Genomic DNA, 24,271 nt, shown 5'->3' on the forward strand with positions numbered 1-24,271 from the left:
TAAAATTTTAAAAATATTTCTTTAAATTATAAAAGTTAGATACAAAAATTATAAGTTATCATTTTTAATATATATATATATATATATATATATATATATATATATATATATATATATATATGAATTAACTTACGAATTAACAAATGAGATTATCATATTTAATAGAGTAAACATTCAATCTGATTCTTGTCTATTTTTACGAAGGATATAGCAATTTTTGTCCCAAAAAATGGGATACTTCGACCCTCAACCTTTTTATTTTGGAACAATATGATATTTCTGTTAAAAAATTTGTTAAATAATAACAAAAATTAGTTTTGTGAAAATTTTATTTGTATTTTGTGGAGGGTTTTAAATCTCCACAAACTATTAATAAGTTTGTTTTTGAAAAATTCCTTCACCAATGATAGTTAAGTGAAGAAAAATCATTGATTAAAATAATGTCGCAAAAAAAGTAATTGTAGTACAATACCTTTTAAAGGAAAAAAATAATACCTAATAAAAAATAAAAGAACGAGAACTTTAATGTTGATAATATTAGTATTGGTGATGATGACGGTAGAGGAGATGATGATAATGATAGAATATGATTTCACAATAAAAATAATAAAGGTAGGAGTGATAATAATAAGCATGAAGAAGATAGTGGTAATAATGGTAGTAATTGATTATATTATTGAAAAGAATTTTGTGGGGTTTAAAACCGCCACAAAATTAATTTTTGTTATTATTTAATAATTCTTTTAGCAGAGAAATTATATTATCCCAAAATAAAAAAATTGAGGAACCAAGTGTCTATTTTTTTTGGACGAAAATCAAGTTATCTTTCGTAAAAATGGATAAAGATCAAATTGAGTCTTTACTCTATTTAATATATGAATTTAAAATCGCACTAAAATTCAATTCACAAGCTTATGTACTGAGTTTATTGAACTATATCCAACAAATATATGTTAGCTCTAGATTAAAAAATTTAAAAATATTATTTATATATTAAAATTAGGGGTGGCAATGGGTAGGGTAGAGTAGGGTAAGGTTTGGATCCAATCCTGATCCAACCCTAACCCTACTCGTAGGTTAATATTTTTATATAAATTTAACCCTAATCTTATCCGTTATTAATTTGCGGGTATCTGACCTTACCCGCAAATTACAAAAAAGATACAACATTATTATATAACTTGATGATAATTTAAAATAAAACTGACTTTTATGTAAAAAAAAATTAAATTATCAATTAACGATTTTTTTAGTGACAACATCTTTTGCATTCGCACAAGAACCCTACCCGCACCCTACCTATCCACTACGGATCGTATTGGCATAGAATAAAGTTGAATTGGGTACACGCAGATTAGATATATATTGCCACTCCTAATTAAAATTAACTACGATATTTTTATATTAATATATTTAATTTAATTAATTTTAATATATATTTTATATTTTAATATATATTTTACACAAATAACTAATTTTAGTGGTACATGATTGAAAAAATTTGAGTATATATCCATTTTGGTCCTTAAAGAATTTCAGATTGGACACTTTAGTCCCTAACTAAAATTAATTACTCGATTGGTCCCTAATAATTAATTCCGTCAGTCACTTAAGTCCTTTACTCCGTTAACTTTAACGGAGGACAAAATAGTCCCTGACAAGTGACAACTCTAACAGGGAACAAAATGGTCCATGATCTTCTCTGTTCGGAAACGATACTGTTCTCTCATAATTTTCATCATATCTCGCATAACACTAGCAGTTTAACACTGTAACTTCAAACTACACAATGCACACTCTATAAATTTAATGTTCACAAGAAAAAATCCTCAACTTGTTCTCAACTAATTCATACTCAAGAAAATAATGCCTACGTCTCTCAACTAGTTATCGTCTTCGATGGATCCCATAAATCTAGACAGCAAGTCTGATTTGTTAAGACCCATCGTCATCGTTGCCATCTCCCTCCTCTTCTGCTCTATCATCTCCATGACCACATTGTCCACCACTTCGATCGCTTCCTTTAACTTTTTCTCTGACCCAATGTTCAGTAATCGCTTCAGTTTCCATATGAGCGGCAACGACGACATTATTCGTTGTACTAATAGTTTGGATGCGAGGTCGAAACTGTCTGCCAAGTTAGACTCTGGAAAATAAGGAATGAAGCACTCGGTGTCTATTTCAAATGAGAATTTGTATATGATGTCGAAGGAAAATCTTCTCATGATGTCCTAATGTCCAACAATCTATATTGCTTGCCAGAGAGTGGAGAAAGGCGTGCCCTTGGAGTAGTTGTAGAACTTGGTGTTGAGGATGTCGTGGACGTGTCAGGGTTGGAGGTGATGTTATCGAAGACGTGAAAGTGAATGCTTTTGGTGAGTGAAGTGCAGAGGAGGTGGATGTACTAGTCACAAATATTTAGGAAGTGTGTGGTTTATGGCATGTTGAGCTAGGTGCGACACGTGTGACAATCACACCATGACTTAATCTTGGAGATAAAGAGGAGGAAGGAAAAGATGGAAAAAAAGACTGTGAAGATGAAGAATGAGAGTATGAATATTAGGGTTATGCGAGATATGATAAAAATTGGGGAAGAACAGTGTCGTTTTCGAATAAAGGGGTTAGGGATCATTTTATTCCTTATTAGAGTTTTCAAGGACTATTTTGTCCTCCGTTAGAGTTGTCAGGGACTATTTTATTATCCGTTAGAGTTAACGAAATAAAGAACCAAAATGACCAACAAAATTAATTATTAGGAATCAATCAAGTAATTAATTTTAGTTAGAAACTAAAGTGTGTGGTTTTAAATTCTTTGAGTACCAATTCTTTGAAAAGCGCCCTGTGCTGGAGATAATAGAGTAATCGCAATTAGCAACGAAAATATCTTCGTTCCTGAGTTCCTCTTACCCATCACTATTACGGGAGCATCCATGGCAACCACACTTAAAGCATACTCTCTTTCTCATCAATGTCTTCTTCTGCCTCCCTACCTCTTCCCCCTCTCTCCCTAACCACCAAAAGCCACTCCCCGCTCTTCTCTCCTAAATCCCCCACTCTACTCCTCCTTCTTCCCTCCAACAACTTCTCGTCCCTCACATGCCGCTGCTCCACCTCTTCTCCTTCCAGTTCCGACCGCGAGGAGCAGCGCTGGCTCCGCGAGGAGAAGCGTTGGATCCGCGAAGAGCAGCGCTGGCTCCGGGAGGAGCAGCGTTGGGCGCGTGAGCGGGACGCTCTGCTCCGGGAGATTGCCGAGCTCAGGATGCAGGTTCAGGCCCTGGAGCGACGGCTTCTGGCGCAGGAGGTTTCTTCTTCGGAGGCGGTTCCGAATGTGGCAGCGCTGTTGCAAGCTTTGAAGGATAAGAACCTTGTTTTGGAGAGTGGATCGAATTCGCAGCAGCAGAGGCTGGTACTGGTCGAGAAGAAGAAGGAGGAACTCGATGCAGAAAAAGAAGAAGAAGAGGTTCTTGAGCATGAAAAGGAGGTTGTGCTTATTGAGGACGCTGCTGCTAAGGTTGAGAAGAGGATCACTCTGCGGATGGGTTCCGAAGGAGAACAAGTTCGAGAGATGCAGGTTTGTTGCAATTTTCTATTATTGTCATTATTACAATTATTGTTATTAATTCCTCTTTACTTGTTTGTGCTGGGAATTGGTGTTTTTGTGATTATTTATTTATTTATTTTGTGTGGAATGAAATAATGATAGGAAGCGTTGCTGAAATTAGGATTTTACTCGGGCGAGGAGGACATGGAGTTTTCCAGCTTCTCCAGTGGCACTGAACGAGCTGTCAAGACTTGGCAAGTTAGTCCCTCATTTTTCTATTTAAAAAAAAATCGTTAATGGTGTTGTTAACTTGTTATTAATATTATTTTGCATAAAGTTTTTTTTATGTGAAATTGCTGAGAGAAGATTATTTGTTATAAACTTATTGTACTAAAAGAGTTAAAAGACAGCTTGGTGCAAAGCATCCAGCATTATATGTTATGTAGGAACGTAGGCCTCTAAACCTGATTTGAACTCAGTGACCTTGTGGTCTCGTGGACAACTCAACTATTGTTTCAAAGCTCACTTTCAAAAACTGTTTTTCTGTATATCACGCCCTGTTGACTTGTTTTTCATGGGTTTTTTTCATATAAGGGTAATGACATTTTATTGACAGGCTGCATTAGGTGCCTCTGAGGATGGTGTTATGACATCTGAACTTCTTGAAAGGCTTTATTTGGAGATACAAACCAAGGATTCAGGCAATGCCAATGAAAACAGAAAATCCACTAGTGTTTCATCGCATGTATGCTGGTTATTAATTTGTAGCTTCTTGTTTACGTTAATCTTCTATGTTGCTTTTATTAAATTTCTGTCTGAAAACTTGGTTTCTGATAGAGCTTAAATGCTCTTCACTCCTACGATTGGTTATATATGTATAAAATAATGATGAGAGAAAATATAAGAATGGTTTTGGATTGAATTTCTATTCTCCATGTGTTCTAGGAAGGGGAAAATGGAGCTGTGGTTGCTTCTGTGACAGAAATTTCAGAAGTTCAGCAGAAAGTTGTGAAGAAAGGTGACACAGAAATAGAAGCCACCCGTCGGGGAGTTTTTCTTCTTGGAGAGAATCGGTGGGAAGAACCCTCAAGACTCACCTCAAGTGATGGACTTGATAAGAGCAAGAAGAAGGATGGAACAACCAAATGCCTTCAATGTCGTGGGGAAGGCCGTTTGTTATGTACAGGTATGTACGGTCCCTTGACTACCGATTAGTCTCTTCAGGAACTCTTAATTCCAAGGAAATTTGTTTCAAGAGCTTTCATAATTCATTTGGAATAGAAGAAGTACACAAGTAACTTCTATAAAACACCATTCCATTTCTTAGCTGCCTGATTTTGCAGGATACATGATGGATAGTTTCATTTCTAGTATCAAGTAGAAAATATTCCTTAGAGCTATCACTTGCTATTGTGCTTAGATTACTTGAAAAAAATTTATTGAGATTGTTAAAAGGACAATAATAATGGGAGTAATTAATATTGAGATTTTTGTTTTGCTTTGAAGTGAGAAGATATTTTATTTTTGCCCTGTTCATACTAATGTTTGTTTATTTAACTTCTTTGATTAATACTCTTTATTATAAATAATTTTGGTGAGAAAATATTCTATTTCATGTTAGTTTAACTGATACTATTAAACTTCATTCAGGTCTCTTATAATAACCATTACAAGGAAAATCATTGCTTTTTGACTTGCTTATGAGTTATGATAACACTGTCTACTTAAATTACTATTCATGATCAACTCTGAAAATATCCTACTTATCTCCACTCAGTTTTCCATTTCCTTTTTGGCAGAGTGTGATGGAAGTGGTGAGCCAAATGTTGAACCTCAAGTAAGTAATATTGTTTATTTCCAAGAAAGCTTTATTTTGTAATTTTCTTGTGTTGAACAAAGCTTTGAACTCACCAATGAACCCCTCAATGCAGTTTTTGGAATGGGTAGATGAGGATGCAAAATGTCCATATTGTGAAGGCCTAGGGTATACTATATGTGATATTTGTGGAGGGAAAGCTAGGGTATAGGTATGCCATACATTTCCTTATGATTTCAAACATGTATATGATTATCAATATCAGTGCATTACGAATTGTGTTCTGAGATTTTCTTCAAACAGATAAAACTATTTAATACAAAACAACCTTGGAGTGAAAAGTTAAATAAGTTGAATATAAAAAAAGATTAGGGGCTTTGGAGCTTACTGAAGCTTTACAGAGGCCAACAATTTTATTGCTGTCGGAAGCCTACAATTCCTCTTCCTCCCATGTACGAACTGCGTTTGCTACAGACTTAATATATTTTTTTATCACAAAAACAAAATTGCGTAACGCTCTGTTAATTTGAAGATTTTTCACAAGGAGACTTATTGAATTTATTTTCAAGTGTATGAAGAAATGATACGATACGAGACAGGTAAGACGCGACGTGGGTAATAGAATTAAATGTTTCATAGTTTTGGAGTACTATATAATATAATATAATGTCTTATTTCATATACTCTTAATGTCAGTTATCGTCAAACGAACAATATTTGTCATGGATTTTTTATTTTAATAAATAAATTAATTATAATAATTATCAAAATAAATAATTTAAAAAATATTTATCGAAATGAATATTTTTCTCTTATTTCGTTTACGAGATAATTTTGCATGTATTTCGTTTAAAGTATAAATGAAATATATGCAAAATTATCTAGTGTAAACGAGATAAGAGATGGGTATTTATTTCGATAAATATTTTTTATTTTGATAATTATTAAATTTATTTTATTTATTTAAATAAAAAATCCTATTTATCATAGCCACTCATAAGGAAGGGGACTCTGCAAATTTAGCAGGACCATAGTGAAAAAAATGACTAAGAGAACGCATCAAAGACGAAAAAGCAGTGAATTGAGCAGCTCTCATGTGAAACTTTTAATGAAATGCATTTTACAGATACTAAATGATAACAAAGAACCTCCATATTGGTACATTTAAGATAGATATTTAAATATAAAATAATACAAGTAATTCTAAGGGAGGGAAATAAATTAAAGTTCAAACTTGGCATAGTTCATAGGTTTGTCTTAGGTGTGGTACCAACAGGGATGCGCCTTGTCACGGACCTCATGGTAACGAATTCTTCTGCAGAAGATGGGTGTATTCCCACCTAGAGAAAAAAAGTCAAGTCACGCAATTAGAGAAATATATATTTATGAATGGAACTTGCACAACTATTTGAAATGTGTTAGTAAATGCGTTTAGGAGTGGCAATATCATTAAAGCCACTAGTACCTAAGAAAATATTAACAAAAATAATACAAGATTCATGAAGATGTGAACTTACTGTGGTGTCAAATTGAGCCTTTGTAGCGTCGCATTTCAGGGCAATAGCAATACCCTATTGATCATCAAAATGCATATCAGGAATCATAACTATAAACCATCATGAGGAAATGAAATTTTATCAGATAGCCAAGGATTTCTTCATAGCTAACAGCCTGTGTGAGGGCATTAAGATGGATAGATAGATACCTGCATGATTTCAGGTGCATCTGGTCCACACATGGATGCTCCAAGGACCTTATCTGTCGCAGCATCCACAACAAGCTTCATAACAGTTTTTTCTTGTCGCCTATTTCAAAATTTTAAGCATTTTGAGATGATTATGAAAAGGGTACACATAGACAAAGGATGTAAGAAAAATATCCAATATTGAAGAGCTCGAACTCAGAAAAAAGCTCACGACTAACCAGGGCTTTTTCTTTTTTTTTTTTTCCATTTAAAATAGATTGATAGCGATTTCCAAATGTGGTGGTTCTATGTAAATCAACATGGGGTGTCTGATATAATTTTCGAATTTCATTCTGACTTCATGTTAATTTTCATTCAGGCTCCTATTCAATGTATTGATATATAAATACTTGAATCAAGGTAAAATTGTTTTTACCATTTCCTTCACAAAGCTTTGAAAATAAGACACAAAATAACATATTTTGTAACTATTAAGGAAAACACGATATGAAAAAAAGAGTTCCAAGGATCGGGCTATCATGAATTCTGTAAGTCATTGCTCTTCAATAAATGACAAATGGCTGAAAACTCTATAATCACTACACATGCACAGTCTACACATACCCGGAGATGGTGTTTTTCATAGGATTAAAGGATGATGTGAAAACCAACACATCTCCATTTGCTTGCTTTATTGCCTGCTCCTCGCTGAGACCAACACAAGAAAGTGGTGGATTACTGCAGAAGAAAAATGTGTTAGTGAAATATTCAGCCGATAGAATAATTGAAAATGAAAAAAGAGTAACACTGAGAAGTAAGGAGATAGAAAATCATACCAGAACACTGCACAGGGGATATTACTGTAGTCTGGCTTCGATGGTCTGTTACCAAATACCGTATTCTGCATAGAGTAGCAAATAAATTGATATACTATACCTCACTATGTTGGTGTAATTGGTGACACAGACAAACACCAAATTTAAAACGAAAAAACAAATGAAAGGGGATATTACTTCAGCAAGAGAACACTTACTGCAAAGTATGTGCCTTCCATCAAGGCCACCGGAGTAAGATTCATTCGATTCGTCACATCACCAATTGCCCATATGCTAGGTACATTAGTGCGTGAGTATTCATCAACCTGGAAAAAAAATTAAAAACACAGAAAATGTATATGAATATCGCAATCATTATTTACCTATTTACTAATCATCCACTCACAAAAGCATTGCATAACATGAAGATCATGGAATTGATGGGGGTGAAGAAATAAAATAAATACTAGAACATACAAAGCAAAATACTAGATAATTTGGACCTTAACTTCTCTGTAATGTGTATGTTCTGTATGTATAACAATATAAGATAGAGCAGACATGGGTCTGTCTTATACTTCATATGTATGTAGACTAGATTTACAAATTCCTTATAAATATAATTTATCCGGAGTTAACGACAAACTAGAGCAGCATCTAATCAATGTTATAATAATCTTACGGGATTTTTAGCTTTATTCACTGTATTTCCTTGTTGCAAAACACAATTCCAATAGAAAATATCATACTTAAGTTTGGAGATCATTAGTAATACATAATCAAACTGGATTCATATTTTTTTTAACCCAAAATAAAAAGAAATGAATTAACATATTACAGATACTGGCATAACATATGGATGGCACTCATTCTCAGCTCATTTCAACCTGAAAAACATAGTTGAAGTTCAACTTTCAAGATATTAACAAAAGATAGAAAGATAAAGCTGCAAACCTTGATGGCTCCAATCTTGTCAACTTGCACACCTACAGCTTCTAAATTTAACCTCTTGGAATTAGGAGCCCTACCTGTAGCCAACAAAAGAACACTTAAATACCACAAGAAAAAATTGCTTGCAGAAAGCATTATTTATCACTTAAATTAGTATATTGCTGAACCGAGTGACTAACTTAAAGACAGAATAACTGATTTGACATTTGAGCCCTATGGCATTTGTTGTTGCACAATATGTATATACTAACTTGTCCGGCTCTTCATCATTTGAGAATTAGTATGTATCCTTACCAGTGGCAAATAGTACAGTATCGGCCATCAGCTCCTCACCATGGTCTGTGATGACTTTAATACCATCCTCCGTTTTGATCAACTAGAAAATAAGTGTATCGAATTTGCAATCAGAGAAGTCTTGAAGACAGGGATGAAAAAATAATTTATACTTCTTAGAAGTTACTTCAACATGAGTTGCAAATTCCCAAAAGGGAATACCTGAGCCAAATTTGTCGACGGGTGTAAAACAATCCCCCTGCCTTCAAGATTTTTTGCAACCACTGCTCTCATTTCATCATCAAAACCTCTGCGAAAAAACATTATTCAGAATGCGAGTATGCAAAAACATACAGAGCAAGAATTCAAGCTAACACAATTTGGAAGCTATATGTTTGGTCTTATTTTCACTTAGTGTATACCCATAGCTTGTCTTTCCATTTTTTTCCCCCTCTGTCTAGAAGATTTCACAATAATGAAGTTTAATAAAATAAGAGCCTTATAGTCCAACCTCAACGGAAGTTCCTTCCTGTAGACTAGATGGACTTCGGAACCCATCCCGCGCCATATGGATGCAAACTCAACTGCAATATAACTGAAAACAACATAGCGCAAATTAATCATAGTAACACGGTATGCAGGTTAACCGATATTTACATCTTAAGAAGATAGAGACACAGACCCAGCGCCATGAACTACCACCCGCTTCGGAATTTCCTCCAAACTTAATGCCTCATCAGATGTTATACCGAGCTCCTGTATATACAAAAAGTCACGACATTCATATTAGTTGGCGCATTCCACATTAAGCATTATGCATCCCTCTAAACAAAACAAACCTGACAAGTTTTTTGTCATTCCCATCTTTCAGCTTTGGAATGATAAAACAAGACAAATAAAATTTTCAGAGGGATACTTTCCTTCAATAAGGAAATTTAAATATTCAAACTTAGCTAAAACAGATTTGCACGTAGAAATTCACAAGTATCACGTTTTAAAATAAGTAGCTTATTAAGTAATACTTCATAATATAGGTATCACAAGATCAAAGGTATATGCCTATGATAATCAGATAGATTGGTAAACAACTGCACCTTGGTTGCACCATTTTGCAGCGGTATTCTGAAAGAGACAAACTCACCTGTCCAGGAATATTTGGGAATTGGGCCCTGCTACCAGTTGCAATCAGTATGTGCTTCGCTGTATAGGACAACTTTGTGCCATCAATTTGGGTCACCTCAACTTCATTTGGACCCGTTATCTTTCCCTGGCCTTCAAATGTTTTAACTCCAGCACTGGATAACAACCGCTTGTATACTCCATTTAATCTGCTTATTTCGTCTGTCTGCAGTTTTGCAACACAATTTTTGAATATTGAGCGACAGATAGATAAACAGTTTCCAAATTTCTCCGGTAATTAGTAGATTCCTTTATGCTTCCGCATATAAGCATAGTTAGGAGGACAAACATTAAGATTTTATAAACGAATCAGCATCCAGAAAAGCAAAGATAATAAAAGGTTCACCTCATAAAGGTTCTTAGGTACAGCGATATCAAGCAATACATAACATAAAAGAGATATGCTAATCTCTCATCTCAATTGGCCAGTCTCATAAAAGTCAATATAAGAACCAAATTTTCCAATTACATTTCGTCGGAAGTTAAAATAAATGTAAGTTGACAACTTTATACATATAATCAGAAAAAGGCCAGTCAGAACCTGGATGATATAATATCTTGAAATAGTTTCCTTCTTCAACACTTTACTGGCACTATTTTGTAGATAATACAATTACAGAATAAGGTGGAATGATATACCGATGTTAAGTTATTATCCCTCCTTATAATTCTTAATCTTTTTGTGAAATTTCACTTGCGTATTTTGATTTGATAATAACATCTTCACAGAAAACAATTAATATATTTCTAATTTTGGTAGAAGTAACTACAAATAACATGAATAGAAGATTAAAAATTCTACTCAAATAAAATCATAAGATACTTGAAATACCTTCTTTTGCAAGAGCTTCTTCCAGTTGAAATCAATTTTCTCACTCAATTCCCAACCAAAATTTCTGGCATCCTACAACAGTCAAATTTCTTAAATCGTTATAACAGGTGAACAAAAAAATGAAGATACAGGAAGTACTGAAAGTCTGAAATAAGAATTATCTACTGATGAATTGAGTATAGCGGTGTACACACACACACACACATACACACACACTCTGATAGATCAACTAGAGAAAATCAAATATGGATTCTGTTTGCATCGCATACTTCATGAGAAATTGAACCAATCGTACAGAACAGCAACAGATCTTATCTAATCTTATGAACCTAGTGTAAGAAGTCCTGCAAAAGCTTAGAAGAATATATAGGGCTGTACTTAAACCTAGACTTCCTAGAGTTATTCATAGGTAACAGAAAACCTTCTGTTTATTTGTTAATAACTGAATAATTTTGGTTGCTTGCTGCTATCAAATTAATAGTTATACTAATTATAAAATATGAGTTGTTTTCTAATTCGATTATCAAATACTCTTCTGTCCACCAAATTGTACTGTTTTCCATTTAGTTCCAAAAGATCAACTTTAATCAGCAAGAAAAGACACACCAATTGAGCAAAGTATGTCAATCGGTCTACATATACAGCTGAGCAAAATAATCCATCATGTAAACTGAGAAACTCAATATAATGGCTGGCATTATAAGCTTTATATCGATTATCGAATACTTACCTCAAGATCACCTCCAAAAGTTCCTCCATAGACTAAAATCTTTTTGGGAACACAACCACGAATCACACACCTTTGAAATGAAAAATAAAATAATTAATTACTTAAAAATTATAAGATTTTTGAAGAACTGCTCAGTACTTGAAGTGATATTATTGAGCAGCAAGGAGAATGAGGGACAATAACACAACAGAAGCATAAAGCCAAATTAATGTATATCTACGAATGCAGCTTAAAGAAGGCGCAAAACAAAAAATAACCGTAAAAGTAACTGCTTGGAGCTAATGTAGATGTTAGCACAGAATGTACAAGCTTATAATGAACTTACGTTCCACCAAAGCCTCCATGCTTGTCCGAGCTGATTGGATGATACGGAAGCTCACAAATTCCAACCTTTTTAAAGCAAGTTTTAGAATATTATTAGATGATCCAATAAAAGAAGAAGAATATGGAGGTCGAAGGGGAGGATAAACTAGAATTCTACTAGCATTATATGCCTCCAATTCTACTATTCCCTGTTACTAAATACATCCACGTTCCAAGCTGAAAAACTTCACAACTTAAAATCTGTTGTTAATGTCAAGACTCTCATACACTAGATTACATTCATCAAAAGATAAATTCTTGAGTGGTCATAACTCATGAGAGCAGCACTTCGGATATGCTTCTCGACCACTTACAAAATTGCATTCCCTATTTTAGTGTTGACTCACAAAGAAACGTGATTTTACACATCTTCAAATTGATAATCTACTATCACCTAAGAACTTCACGATTACTAAGTTTCATGTACAAATAGTTAAAAGTTGAATAATAATAATAAAAAAAAAGAGTAAACGATTTTGGAATACAGATTAAATATTATTTGAGAGCATATAGGTATTTGTCACTTAATTACAAATTGTTTCAGTATAAAAACGGTGTTATGTCAGTAAATTTGATACCTTAGCTCCAAAATTAGCTGAGAACCTAGCGGCACGAACGCCACCACTTCCACCACCAATAACGAACAAGTCAAAGTCAAAACTGGCCACTTGATCCGCAGATTTATTAGTCTCAGCCTCGCTAAGCATCTTCCTACTTTCCATCTCAATCGCTTAGGTACAAAGTCGGAAACTGAATCTACATAAACACATACAGGTATATCTCCCTCGTCATCATCAATTCATTCATTCGCACACAAAAATATATATAAATTAAAGCAACTAACAAATCAAACACTGATAATCGGTTGCACAGAGTGATATGGAACGAAAATTCAAACTTCGACACGATCAAATAACAGCAAAGTTCATCGCATATATAAACATGATAAGTTCATTAACTAATTCATCAGGAAAAGAGAGAAGAAGTTATTGCGATATGTGTATGTGTGTGAGAATTCATCAGAGGAAAACACGAGAAATCGAAATAAGAGAGTGATTGAAGCGTGAACTGGAATGGAAGATTCTGTTACCTGTGTTTTGTTTAGTTCAGTACAGAACGTAGCTCAGAAGAGAAAGAGAAAGGGAAGAAAATAAAAAATGAATATAGATCCAATCAGAGAGAGAGATATATATATGAAATTGAATTGAATTGAATTAAATGCGATGACGGAGGTGATGATATTGCCGAATGCCGATTGCTAACTATAAAATAAATATAAAAAATTTTATAAATAAGAAAAAAGGACGAGGTTGGCGCGAATGGTCAAAAGAGTTCCACTTCTACTTCTAAAGTTCTAATACGAAAAACAAGGAAAATGGGAAAAAGAAAAAAAAAAAAGGTTTATTAACAATTGGCATGTTCACGTTCAGATGCATGAGAATGGTTAGTCAATCACGTCTCTATTGTGAATGTCAAAACTCAAAACATGGAATCATTTGCAATCAAAATTTGCTTCAGCCTCCTTATCTTCCCTTCAATTTGCTGTTTTCCTCTGCTCTTGTTAATATAATTATATAAACACCATAAAAATTTTACTAAAAATTATTAAGAAATATATATATATATATATATATTCAATGTATTAAAAATATTATCAACAATAAAATATTCTTTTGAATGGTTATTAAAATAATAAAATATAAAAATTAATTAATTTTAATAATATAATAATACGTAATTGGATATTCTTGTTTATATTTTTCATAAATAACAAATTAAAAGTAAATAAAAAATATATTCATAACTTATGATATTATTGTAGAATTAAATTTTTTTTAAATGAAGAGGTTAGTAAAATAAGAAAACAAGAATTTAATGATTTTTTAATCAAGATAATAAAATTTATATATAATAAAAATGATAAATTTAATAATAAGAAAATTATTACCTTTTTTATATTTAAATTTGAATTTGTCCATAAATTCTAATTTCATACTTTTTTATCTATTTTCTAATTCAACAAATGTAATTAAAAATAAAATAATAAATTTATAATTAATATAACATAACATTGGAATTAATTTAAAATATATATTTTTTTTTAATTTTCTTAAATGTACAAGGAATGGAGTGAAACTAAATTCACCTTAATCCAAACTCAAACCTAAATAATAACTGAATTTATTTTTGAGACATCTATTCTATCAAAAATTCAATAAAATTACACCAAATTAATTCAAAAAATGTTTGAATCCAAACCGAATTTTCAAGTTAGACCGAATCATGTACATCAATACCCGCAACACTCCTTCTTAGTTGTGAGTTGTGCCAGTGTATGAAATTTTCAGACTCCGAAGAAAAAAAGCACCACTTCTGAAAAGTTTCTCTAAAACAAAGCTCTAAATCAAGCTCCAACCAATGCACTACTTAATTCACGAATCTTAGTGGGGGTTAGTAGCAGTGTAGTACTCTTCTCTGTCTATCCCCACTCCTCATATTTTTTTTTTCTTTTGAAAAAACACTCCTCATTATCATTATACCATTAGTTTTATAATTCAAATTGCCTACACGACTCTTATTTAAATAGCAGTCTTGTCTTAATCACATCACTACTGTATGTCTGTTTTAACGCTTCTTTTAGCGTCAAATCCTTACTTCCACCCCATTGATTTGTCTATCGAGAGAAAGAATAACCGGGTTTTTTAAGGATCAGACAAGAAGATACAGTTTTTGTGGTTGTGATTATTTCTGTACACAATTTTTTAATATTGCATAGATGGTTTCAAGTTGATGAAATTATAATGAATAAATTGGAAAATGTCCTAATTTTTTTTTGGGTCAACTAGATTGGACAACTCCAAATCCTAAATATCACAACACACCTGTACCTTACCGATATCCTCGACTAACAATCTCATAACCGAGAACAGGTCAAACACGTCTCAAGTGCCAAGAATCTCACACTTAACCCATATATTGATTCCCGGTAACAAACTCTAAAAAGCCGAACACTACTCAAATGTCCACATTCCTCCACTACGCAGTCTATTTAAACAGACGAGCAAACCTCGTCTGGGGCAATAAAAAAAGCAACAGTGATCATAAGCTATCGAGGAAAACAACACCATAGCATCAAACCCCACTGATTCCTTATTTTTACTTTTACTTGTTGAAGTATATATTACCGAGCACTAACTTGAGCGTCGGAGTCCTTTTTGCAGGTCCCACGCCGAGGTCTTCAGTTCCAAGGAAAGCGCTTCCGGGTCTCCGATGGAGCTCGTAACCGACCACACCTCGGAAGCTTTATCCCACAAGGAACATTTGGCGCCCACCGTGGGGCCAGGTTTAATTAACCCCCTTCTCTTTTTTTCCTCTCTTTCCAGTAATAACACTGTTTCACACACCTCGTGCTCTGCTTTCATTTCAGAAACTGAAGCATGACGGATTAGTCGGATACCCAACCATATTCTCATACCAATGCTGATCTTATGGCGGCCAACGCGGTTTTGCTCGCAGAGAATCAGCGCATGGCCGAACTGTTAGCCACACTACATAATGGCGAAAGGAAGAATGTCAACAAAGGAGCAAATACCGAACAACACGAAGAACATCAGTCAGAATCCAATGCAAAAACATGGGAAACACCTCCGAAAACAGGGAGACGACGCGCTAACCCTTTTTCTGAAGAGATTATGAGTTTTAAAATGCCTCAAAATTTCACATTTCCTATGACCTTGACACCGTACAAAGGGATCGGAGATCCTAAAGTTCACGTTATGAAATTTGAATCTATGATATTCCTGAACAGTGACTCCGATCTCATTCTGTGCCGATCTTTTTCCACCTCTTTAGATGGTGCCGCGTTATTATGGTTCTCTGATTTGCCTGCAGGGTCAATAACCAGCTTTGACGACTTCTCTAAGTTGTTCATCAATCAGTTTGCAGCCTCAAAGATCTATGTAAGGGACTCAGACTACCTTAGCACGATCAGACAAGGATAACACGAGAGCCTAAAAGATTACATGACGCGCTTCACAACAGCTGCCATGCAAATCCCCGACCTCAATCCCGAAGTACAGCTCCACGCCCTGAAGAGCGGCCTCTGACCTGGGAAGTTCCAAGAGGCCATAGCCGTCGCAAAGCCAAAGACGTTGGAAGAATTCCGAGACAAAGCAACAGGGCAGATCGAAATTGAGGAGCTGCGTGAAACTCGAAGGAACGAGAAACAACCGCCCCGAAAAGAGGAGGACAAATCTCAAACATGGGACTCCAAGAGGCCTTTCAAGTTAACCCCGAAGTTTGACTCATACACGAGATTTAACACAAGAAGGGAGGACATCCTGAAAGAAATATTACATAACAAGCTCGTCAAACCTCCAAGCCGGGCCGGCTCATCCCAAGACCAGAGGTTCGTCAACAAATCGAAATACTGTACCTTTCACCAGAAGTTCAGGCATACAACCGACGAATGTGTCATTGCCAAGGACCTCCTGGAAAGACTAGCGAGGCAAGGACACCTGGACAAATACATAAGCAAAGCTCGACCAGCTTCAGAAGGTCACAATGACAAACGCCAAGAACAAACACCAAACACACCAGACAAACTTAGAACACAGCCCCCGCTGCCAAGAGGAGTTATAAATTGCATCTCGGGAGGATTTACAAGCGGTGGTCAAACCAACTCGTCACGTAAACGCCGATTCCGAGAAATGCTAACAATGCAACAAACAACTGAGGCAACGGCGCACAAACCACAAACACCGAACATATCTTTCAAACAATTTGACTACCAAGCAAGGTCAAATAACCTAGACGATTCGGTGGTAATCTCGATCCAAGCAAGAGATCTCCTCGGGAAGAAAGTCTTACTCGACCCCGGCAGTAGCGCGGACGTACTTTTCTATTCCACCTTCAAAAAAATGAAGCTCAGCGAACAAGCCATGCTACCATCCTCCGGGGAACTAGTCGGATTCTCGGGAAAACGTGTATCCATACTCGGCAGCGTATGGTTACAAATAACCATTGGAGACCATCCCCTGAGCAAAACCAAAGATATACAATTCTTAGTCGTTAACTGCAACAGCCCCTACAACATCATCTTAGGCAGGCCCTTTCTAAATTCTTTTGGGGCTATTGTTTTAACCATCCATCTGTGTGTTAAATTTCAGGTACAGGGGGACCAAATAGCCACCATATATTCCAATCATATCGAAGCTATGCAATGCTACAACGAAAGCCTGAAGATAAGATCGGAAAACAATCAGAAAGCCAATACCAACAAGGAAATATATGATGTCGCCAACATCGCCGACGTCACCGACCATTTTACAGACGATCTCGAAAAGGTACAATTGGATAACAATGACGACCATTTTACTTATATAAGTTGTTCCCTTCTTTCAGGAGCTAAACAACGAATCATCAACTTACTCCGGGCTAATGCCGACCTGTTTGCTTGGACGCCCGCAGATATGCCCGGAATCAATCCTGACCTCATATGCCACAAGCTACAAATTGATCCAAAAGCTCGGCCAATATCACAAAAGAAGCGAAACATGGGTGATGAAAAAAGAGCCGTTTGTCTAGAGGAAACCCAGAAACTCTTGCGAGCAGGTTTCATAGAGGAGCCGCGATTTACAACATGGCTCTCGAATGTGGTCATGGTAAGAAAGACATTAGGTAAATGACGAATGTGTGTAGACTTCACTAACCTAAACAAAGCATGTCCTAAGGACGCTTATCCACTCCCATGCATAGATAAACTGGTAGATAATGCATCAGGATACAATATTTTGAGCTTTCTAAACACATACTCTGGATACAACCAGATTCTAATGAACCCAAAAGATAAAGACAAAATAGTTTTCATAACCAAACTAGGGAACTATTGTTATAGAGTTATGCCCTTTGGACTTAAGAATGGAGGTGCTACTTATCAACGACTAATGGATAAGGTTTTCAGCAAATAAATAGGAAGAAATTTGGAGGTATATGTCGACGACATGGTCGTCAAGTCTCAACAAGACCACATTCACAAGACTGACTTAGAAGAGGTATTCAATCAGATAAGAAAACACAACATGATGCTCAACCCAGAGAAATGTGCTTTTGGGGTCAAGGGTGGTAAATTCTTCGGCTTCATGCTGACAGCAAGAGGAATCGAGGCAAACCCCGAGAAGTGTAAGACGATAATCAACATGAGAAGTCCTCGGTCAATAAAGGAAATACAGCAACTAAACGGGAGACTAGTCGCACTATCCCGCTTCATACCAGCAATATCTACACTCTCCCAACACTTCTTCAATGCACTTAAGAAGCAAACACGCTTTAACTGGAACGCAGATTGTGAAGCAGTTTTTCAAAAGTTAAAGACGATGTTATCCTCTCCCCCAATCCTATAGAAACCAAGTTCGGGTAAACCCCTACTTTTATATTTATCAGTAACACCTAATGCTGTTAGCTCGGTACTCGTGACAGAAGTCAAAGACAAACAAAAGCCAGTCTACTTTGTCAGCAAATCACTACAGAACGCAGAACTGAGATATCCACCAACGGAAAAGCTAGCCTATGCATTAATACTCACAACAAGAAGGTTAAGGCATTATTTTCAAAGCAACCAAATCATCGTCAAAACAAATCAACCTCTGCGACAAATCCTCACAAGACCCGATGTCTCAGGAAGACTCACCAAATGGTCCATAGAACTGTCCGAATTTGACATCATCTACGAACCAAGGTCAGCTATCAAAGCTCAGTTCTTAGCAAATTTCCTAGCAGAATTGACAGACCAACCAAACCAAGACTATACTTGGAACTATATGTAGACGGTGCCTCAAATGCAGAAGGATCAGGAGCGGGTGTATACCTCACCAACAAGCATGATCTCCAAACCGAGCAGTCAATCAGATTCTCATTCCAAACAAGCAACAATCAGGCCGAATACGAGGCATTGCTCGCCGGACTACGACTAGCACAATCCTTAAACATAACACATCTCCAAGTCTATTGTGACTCACAGCTCGTCGTCCAACAGGTAACAGGACATTTTCAGGTAAAAGATCAATTATTAGAAAAATATCATACACTGGTAAGAGACCTCATCCCTCAATTCCATTCAGTACAAATCACACATATAGCTCAGGAACAAAACACCCGAGCAGATGCATTATCAAAACTAGCAACAACCAAGGACCCCAGAACATTTAAAAGGAGGGCAGCATCTTTCACACTCATCGAGACCGACCTATACAAAAGGGGTTTCTCACAACCCCTACCACGATGCCTAAGCGCACACGAAGCAAGAGTCACTATGGACGACGCCCATGAAGGAGTATGCGGCAACCATGCTAGAGGAATGAGCTTAGCATCAAAGATAGCACGAGCTGGATATTATTGGCCGACAATGCAAAAAGATTGTATCAACAAAGTAAGAAGATGCGATAGTTGCCAAAAACCTGCACCACTAATACATAACCCAGCCGAGCAGCTGCACACGTCAGAGGTAAGCTGGCCATTTGACAAATGGGAGGTTAATATCTTCGGTCCATTTCCCAAAGCCCCCAGCCAGGTAAAATATTTAATTGTAGCAATCGATTATTTCTCAAAATGGATCGAGGCTATGCCATTGGCAAAAATAGGGGCCGATAAAGTCCGATCTTTTATTTGGAAAAATATTATTTGCCGTTTCAGCATACCGCAAGCCATCATAACTGACAATGGTCGGCAGTTTACCAACCAAAACCTGGCATATTTTCCATAGGGTTTTCAGGTTAAACACCATTTCTCATCAGTGGAGCACCCACAAACAAATGGACTCACCGAGGCAGCTAATAAAGTAATCTTAACTGCTCTTAAAAAGAAGCTCGGCGAGGCAAAAGGCGACTGGGCCAACCTAATACCAGAAATTTTATGGAGCTACAATACAACAAAGCAAACGACAACACAAGAAACGCCCTACCGACTTGTCTACGGAGCAAACACAGTAATTCCAATCGAAACTGCCATCGCATCAACAAGGGCAGCAAACGCACAAGTGACCAACAATACCAGCACTAGACAAATAGAGTTGGACACAATCGAGGAGGATAGAACTAAAGTCGAGCTAAGACACAAAGCTATGCAACAAATAACACAGTGAAAGTACAACAAAATGGTCAAGCCCAGAACATTCGCAGAGCATGACCTTGTCCTATGATGAACCGAAGAAGCAAGGAAGCCACAATCCCATGAAAAGCTCACCGCAGCATGGGAAGGGCCTTACCGAGTTATAAAAATACTCGGCAAAGGAGCATACAAACTCCAAACACTACAAGGGACCAATGTCCTTGGAATCTGGAATGTATCTTCATTAAAATCTTACTTATCTTAGATATGATATGGGAAAAGGGAGACACTCTTTTTCCTACTCACAAGATTTTTCCCACGCCGGATTTTTCTTGGAGAGGTTTTAATGAGGTTCCTCACCCCGTATCATACCTATGTATATCAATCCAAATACAATAAACAAATATCTTACAATACATATGTGCGCATTTCAATATAAAACCCTCCACGGGTACAAAATCCATACAAGTCAAGCAAACTACAAAATAACAATCTAAACCCTTCAATGGGTACAAACTTCTAACCAAACAAGTTTCAAATCCAACAAACTACAAGTTAAACAAACAGAAAATAAACAAATTCTCTAATCTCCACCTTTCTCAACAGACACACTCTCGTCTTGATTGTCGGCCGACGTCCCATCGTCCATGAGACGACCATCACTTACAATCTTTGTCACATCCAACAAACTAACATCAACCAGGAGCAACAGCATGATCGAAACCCATCGTGAACGCAGCCAAAACCTCATCCTGAAGTTCAACAACCCTCGCCTTCAATCCTACATTCTTGGCAAGACTGGCCTTCAGATCTTCCTTCACATTCTTAACCTCGGCCTCAGACGCCTTCGCCTTGTCCCTAGAGCTCTTCAAGTCAGCCCTTAGTTTCTTTAAATTCGAATCTCTGTCCTGCAACGACTCTTTCAATTTCTTCATAGCAACAACATTATCCGCGTCCAAAATGGCATCAAGTTCGGAAGTCCGCCCAATAGACAACAATCGAGTACCAATAACCTACAAAAAAAACACACATTTAGAATACAAAACAAAATGCAAACAAATACAACTACCAACTAACCTGTAGATAGCGAGCAACCCCTATCTTCCCAGGCTCATGAATCGTTTTTACATCAACATCAACTTGAGCCACCTCGTCATCCACCGCCATGAAAGGATACGAGGCTGACCATATGGAATTCCGCGGCCTGTCCTTATACCCGTGCAAAACAAGTTGGCTTTCATGCGCCGACTTAATCTCCTTGGCTGAGAACACAACTTCATCCTCCCATTGGTCAGTTAAATACACAATCTTTGAAGGACCCCCACCCCTTTTCCTCTTCAAGGGAATCTCCTGCTCAACCGACCCAACTTTTTCCCTAACCACGTTAGTTGAGGAACCCTCTTTCTCCTTCTTCTTAGCCTTATTAACAAAAGCCTTAAGATTAGCAGTCGTCAAAGTCGACGCCTTCTCACCTAAAATCATAACAAATCTCAGTCAAGAACTTCAATAGCAAGAAGTCAGAAAAACACGAAAACATAAACTATACCTAAATATTCATCTAAAGCCTCCTTATCCCCTTCAAGTCTCAACAGAGCAGGAATAGAAAGCAACTCAGCAGAAGACATCGCCGAAATCAAGAACCCAATAATATAATCCTCACTCCTTACCCTTTCCTCACATTCTAATAGCTGCCTAGGCTCAGCCGACCAAAACAAAGGAAACCTCTCCTCCATTAGGGAATCAAGGAAGAACGGGTAACAATCTTCACACACCTGAACCTTAACAAATATTTCCTTAAAATCCTTGAAAGAGGACTTATACAAACTAAAGATAGCCTGCCCCAGATGACTACTTAAATTAACCCAACCCCCCTTCCAAACTCCCTTAGCCTGGAACAAGGAAAAAAACCCCCCCAACGAAGGTAACACCCCAAATACTCCATCAGACATTCAAAGGCACGAACGAAGGCCCATGAATTAGGATGCAGCTGCATAAGGGCACAGTTCAACAGCGACAGTACACCACACTCGAAATTAGTAAAAGGGAAACGAACCCAAGCTCAGTCAAAATGCGTGTATAAATGTAGAAATAAGACCAATCATCCCTTTTCTCACACACCCTATCATTTTTACCACAAGGCAAAAACTTGACTTTCAGATTATCACCACCCCTGACCCACCTAACGTCATTCAGTTGAGACAACATTTCCACAGTATCAAACACAGACATCCACCACTTAACGTCACTATCAACCCAACCATAAGGGTCGTTTACATCAACGACAACTCCTTTCTTTCCTATAGAGAGAAAAAGACAAACAGAGAAGGTACAAATGAGTAAAAGTACTTACTTTTTTTGCTCATTCTGCCACCCAAAAGCTAAACTCTCAGGAAGCCTAACAGACAGGAGACAGCAAGTTACTATGACACACTACCCCACGAACCCCCCCCCCCCACTTCCCATTAACTAAACCACTCACGCAACCCCACTTTCAAAAAAAAAAGAGAAAAAGAAAGAGAAACAAGCAAACACGCGGAACAACAAACATTGGGACAAGCCCAACATTCAAAAGCCCATACCACGCAAGCCCAGCCAGAGAAACACGTTGAGCTTGGGGGCTACCCAGGCACTAAATCCCCCCAAACAATCCAATTTCACAAGCCAAGGATATAGAAAGCTCAACATGTTTCCCAAGCCGCGCTTGGGGACTGTGTACCTTACCGATATCCTCGGCTAACAATCTCACAACCGAGAACAAGTCAAGCACGTCTCAAGTGCCAAGAATCTCGCACTTAACCCATACATTGATTCCCGGTAACAAACCCTAAAGAGCCGAACACTACTCAAACGTCCACATTCCTCCACTACGCAGTCTATTTAAACAGACGAGCAAACTTCGTCTGGGGCAATAAAAAAAGCAACAGTGATCATAAGCTATTGAGGAAAACAACACCATAGCATTAAACCCCACTGATTCCTTATTTTTACTTTTACTTGTTGAAGTATATATTACCGAGCACTAACTTGGGCGTCAGAGTCCTTTTTGCAGGTCCCACGCCGAGGTCTTCAGTTCCAAGGAAAGCACTTCCAGGTCTCCGACAGAACTCGTAACCGACCACACCTCGGAAGCTTTATCCCACAAGGAACAACACCCACACTACACACTTACCCACACAACACTTAATGGTTCATATTCAATACTTAATGCACTTACCAAAATTTGAATCCGGGTGTAACATATTAAGAGGCATATAGTTAGTTGATACGTTGTAATAAGAGGTGAAACAGCTACTATATAACCAGTAATGTTAAGGTGTACAAAAACGTGGGATAAGTGAGCTTATTGAACTGTATTTTTGATGAAACTGATAAAGTAAATAGATTCAAATTTCAAAACCTTTAATTTAGTGAAAAATAAAATATGAACTTATTTGGGTAAACATGTATTTAATGAAGTTAATTTATTAAAAAACAATATATATATAAGTAAATATTAAATTTAAGTAAAAAAGTAATCATTTATGGCTTATTTTTTTTGTATAAAATTTAATTTTGATGTATTTGCAGTATAAAATATTTTATATAATTATTTAATTACATTTTTTATTTTGAAATACCTTTTACGTAGTTATTATTAAATATAATTATTTTTACTAATATAATATTATATAATTTGATAAATATATATATAATTACTTTACTGCATCAAAATTAAATTATTTTTATATTAATAAAAAAACTAATTTCTTTATAATTAATCATACAAAAAAACTAATACAAAAAAATTAATTATTCAATCAACCATTATATATTTATATATATTAATTTAAACATTATATATATATATATATAGATTAATTTATACAATTTTTTTAACTAAATAATTGATTACCAGTATGGCAGTATACCTTAGCTTGATTTAAAAAAAAATGGAAATTCAAATCGCCAAAACTTGATTGTAGACATGCTAAACAATTATTGATA

The 24,271-nt window shown here is 36.2% G+C and overlaps 2 protein-coding genes across 3 annotated transcripts; one reads left to right on the forward strand and one right to left on the reverse strand.

Annotated features, from left to right (window-relative positions):
* Positions 1–2,769: 2,769 nt before the first annotated feature.
* Positions 2,770–5,698, forward strand: LOC112711393 (protein disulfide isomerase pTAC5, chloroplastic). The gene is made up of 6 exons (XM_025764034.3): positions 2,770–3,571; positions 3,704–3,799; positions 4,158–4,286; positions 4,487–4,727; positions 5,341–5,378; positions 5,473–5,698. Exons 1-6 carry the CDS (start codon positions 2,969–2,971, stop codon positions 5,566–5,568), a joined length of 1,203 nt encoding a protein of 400 aa, XP_025619819.1. The 5' UTR covers positions 2,770–2,968; the 3' UTR covers positions 5,569–5,698.
* Positions 5,699–6,421: 723 nt separating this feature from the next.
* LOC112711395 (glutathione reductase, cytosolic) lies at positions 6,422–13,728 on the reverse strand. Of its 2 annotated transcripts, none has more exons than XM_025764036.3 (17): positions 13,275–13,728; positions 12,763–12,940; positions 12,147–12,211; positions 11,822–11,891; positions 11,092–11,163; positions 10,222–10,425; positions 9,763–9,836; positions 9,592–9,675; positions 9,303–9,390; positions 9,102–9,183; positions 8,811–8,884; positions 8,075–8,182; positions 7,878–7,942; positions 7,666–7,779; positions 7,063–7,162; positions 6,875–6,928; positions 6,422–6,697 (listed from the first exon to the last, which is right to left on the reverse strand). In XM_025764036.3, exons 2-17 carry the CDS (start codon positions 12,904–12,906, stop codon positions 6,602–6,604), a joined length of 1,494 nt encoding a protein of 497 aa, XP_025619821.1. In that variant the 5' UTR covers positions 12,907–12,940; positions 13,275–13,728; the 3' UTR covers positions 6,422–6,601. The 2 variants fall into 2 exon arrangements, with proteins under 2 accessions (XP_025619821.1, XP_072059439.1); XM_072203338.1 differs by having other exon boundaries at positions 13,029–13,347.
* Positions 13,729–24,271: the final 10,543 nt, after the last annotated feature.

Source organism: Arachis hypogaea, chromosome 9, assembly GCF_003086295.3.
Source record: "Arachis hypogaea cultivar Tifrunner chromosome 9, arahy.Tifrunner.gnm2.J5K5, whole genome shotgun sequence".
In the NCBI taxonomy this organism is placed as follows: domain Eukaryota; kingdom Viridiplantae; phylum Streptophyta; class Magnoliopsida; order Fabales; family Fabaceae; genus Arachis; species Arachis hypogaea.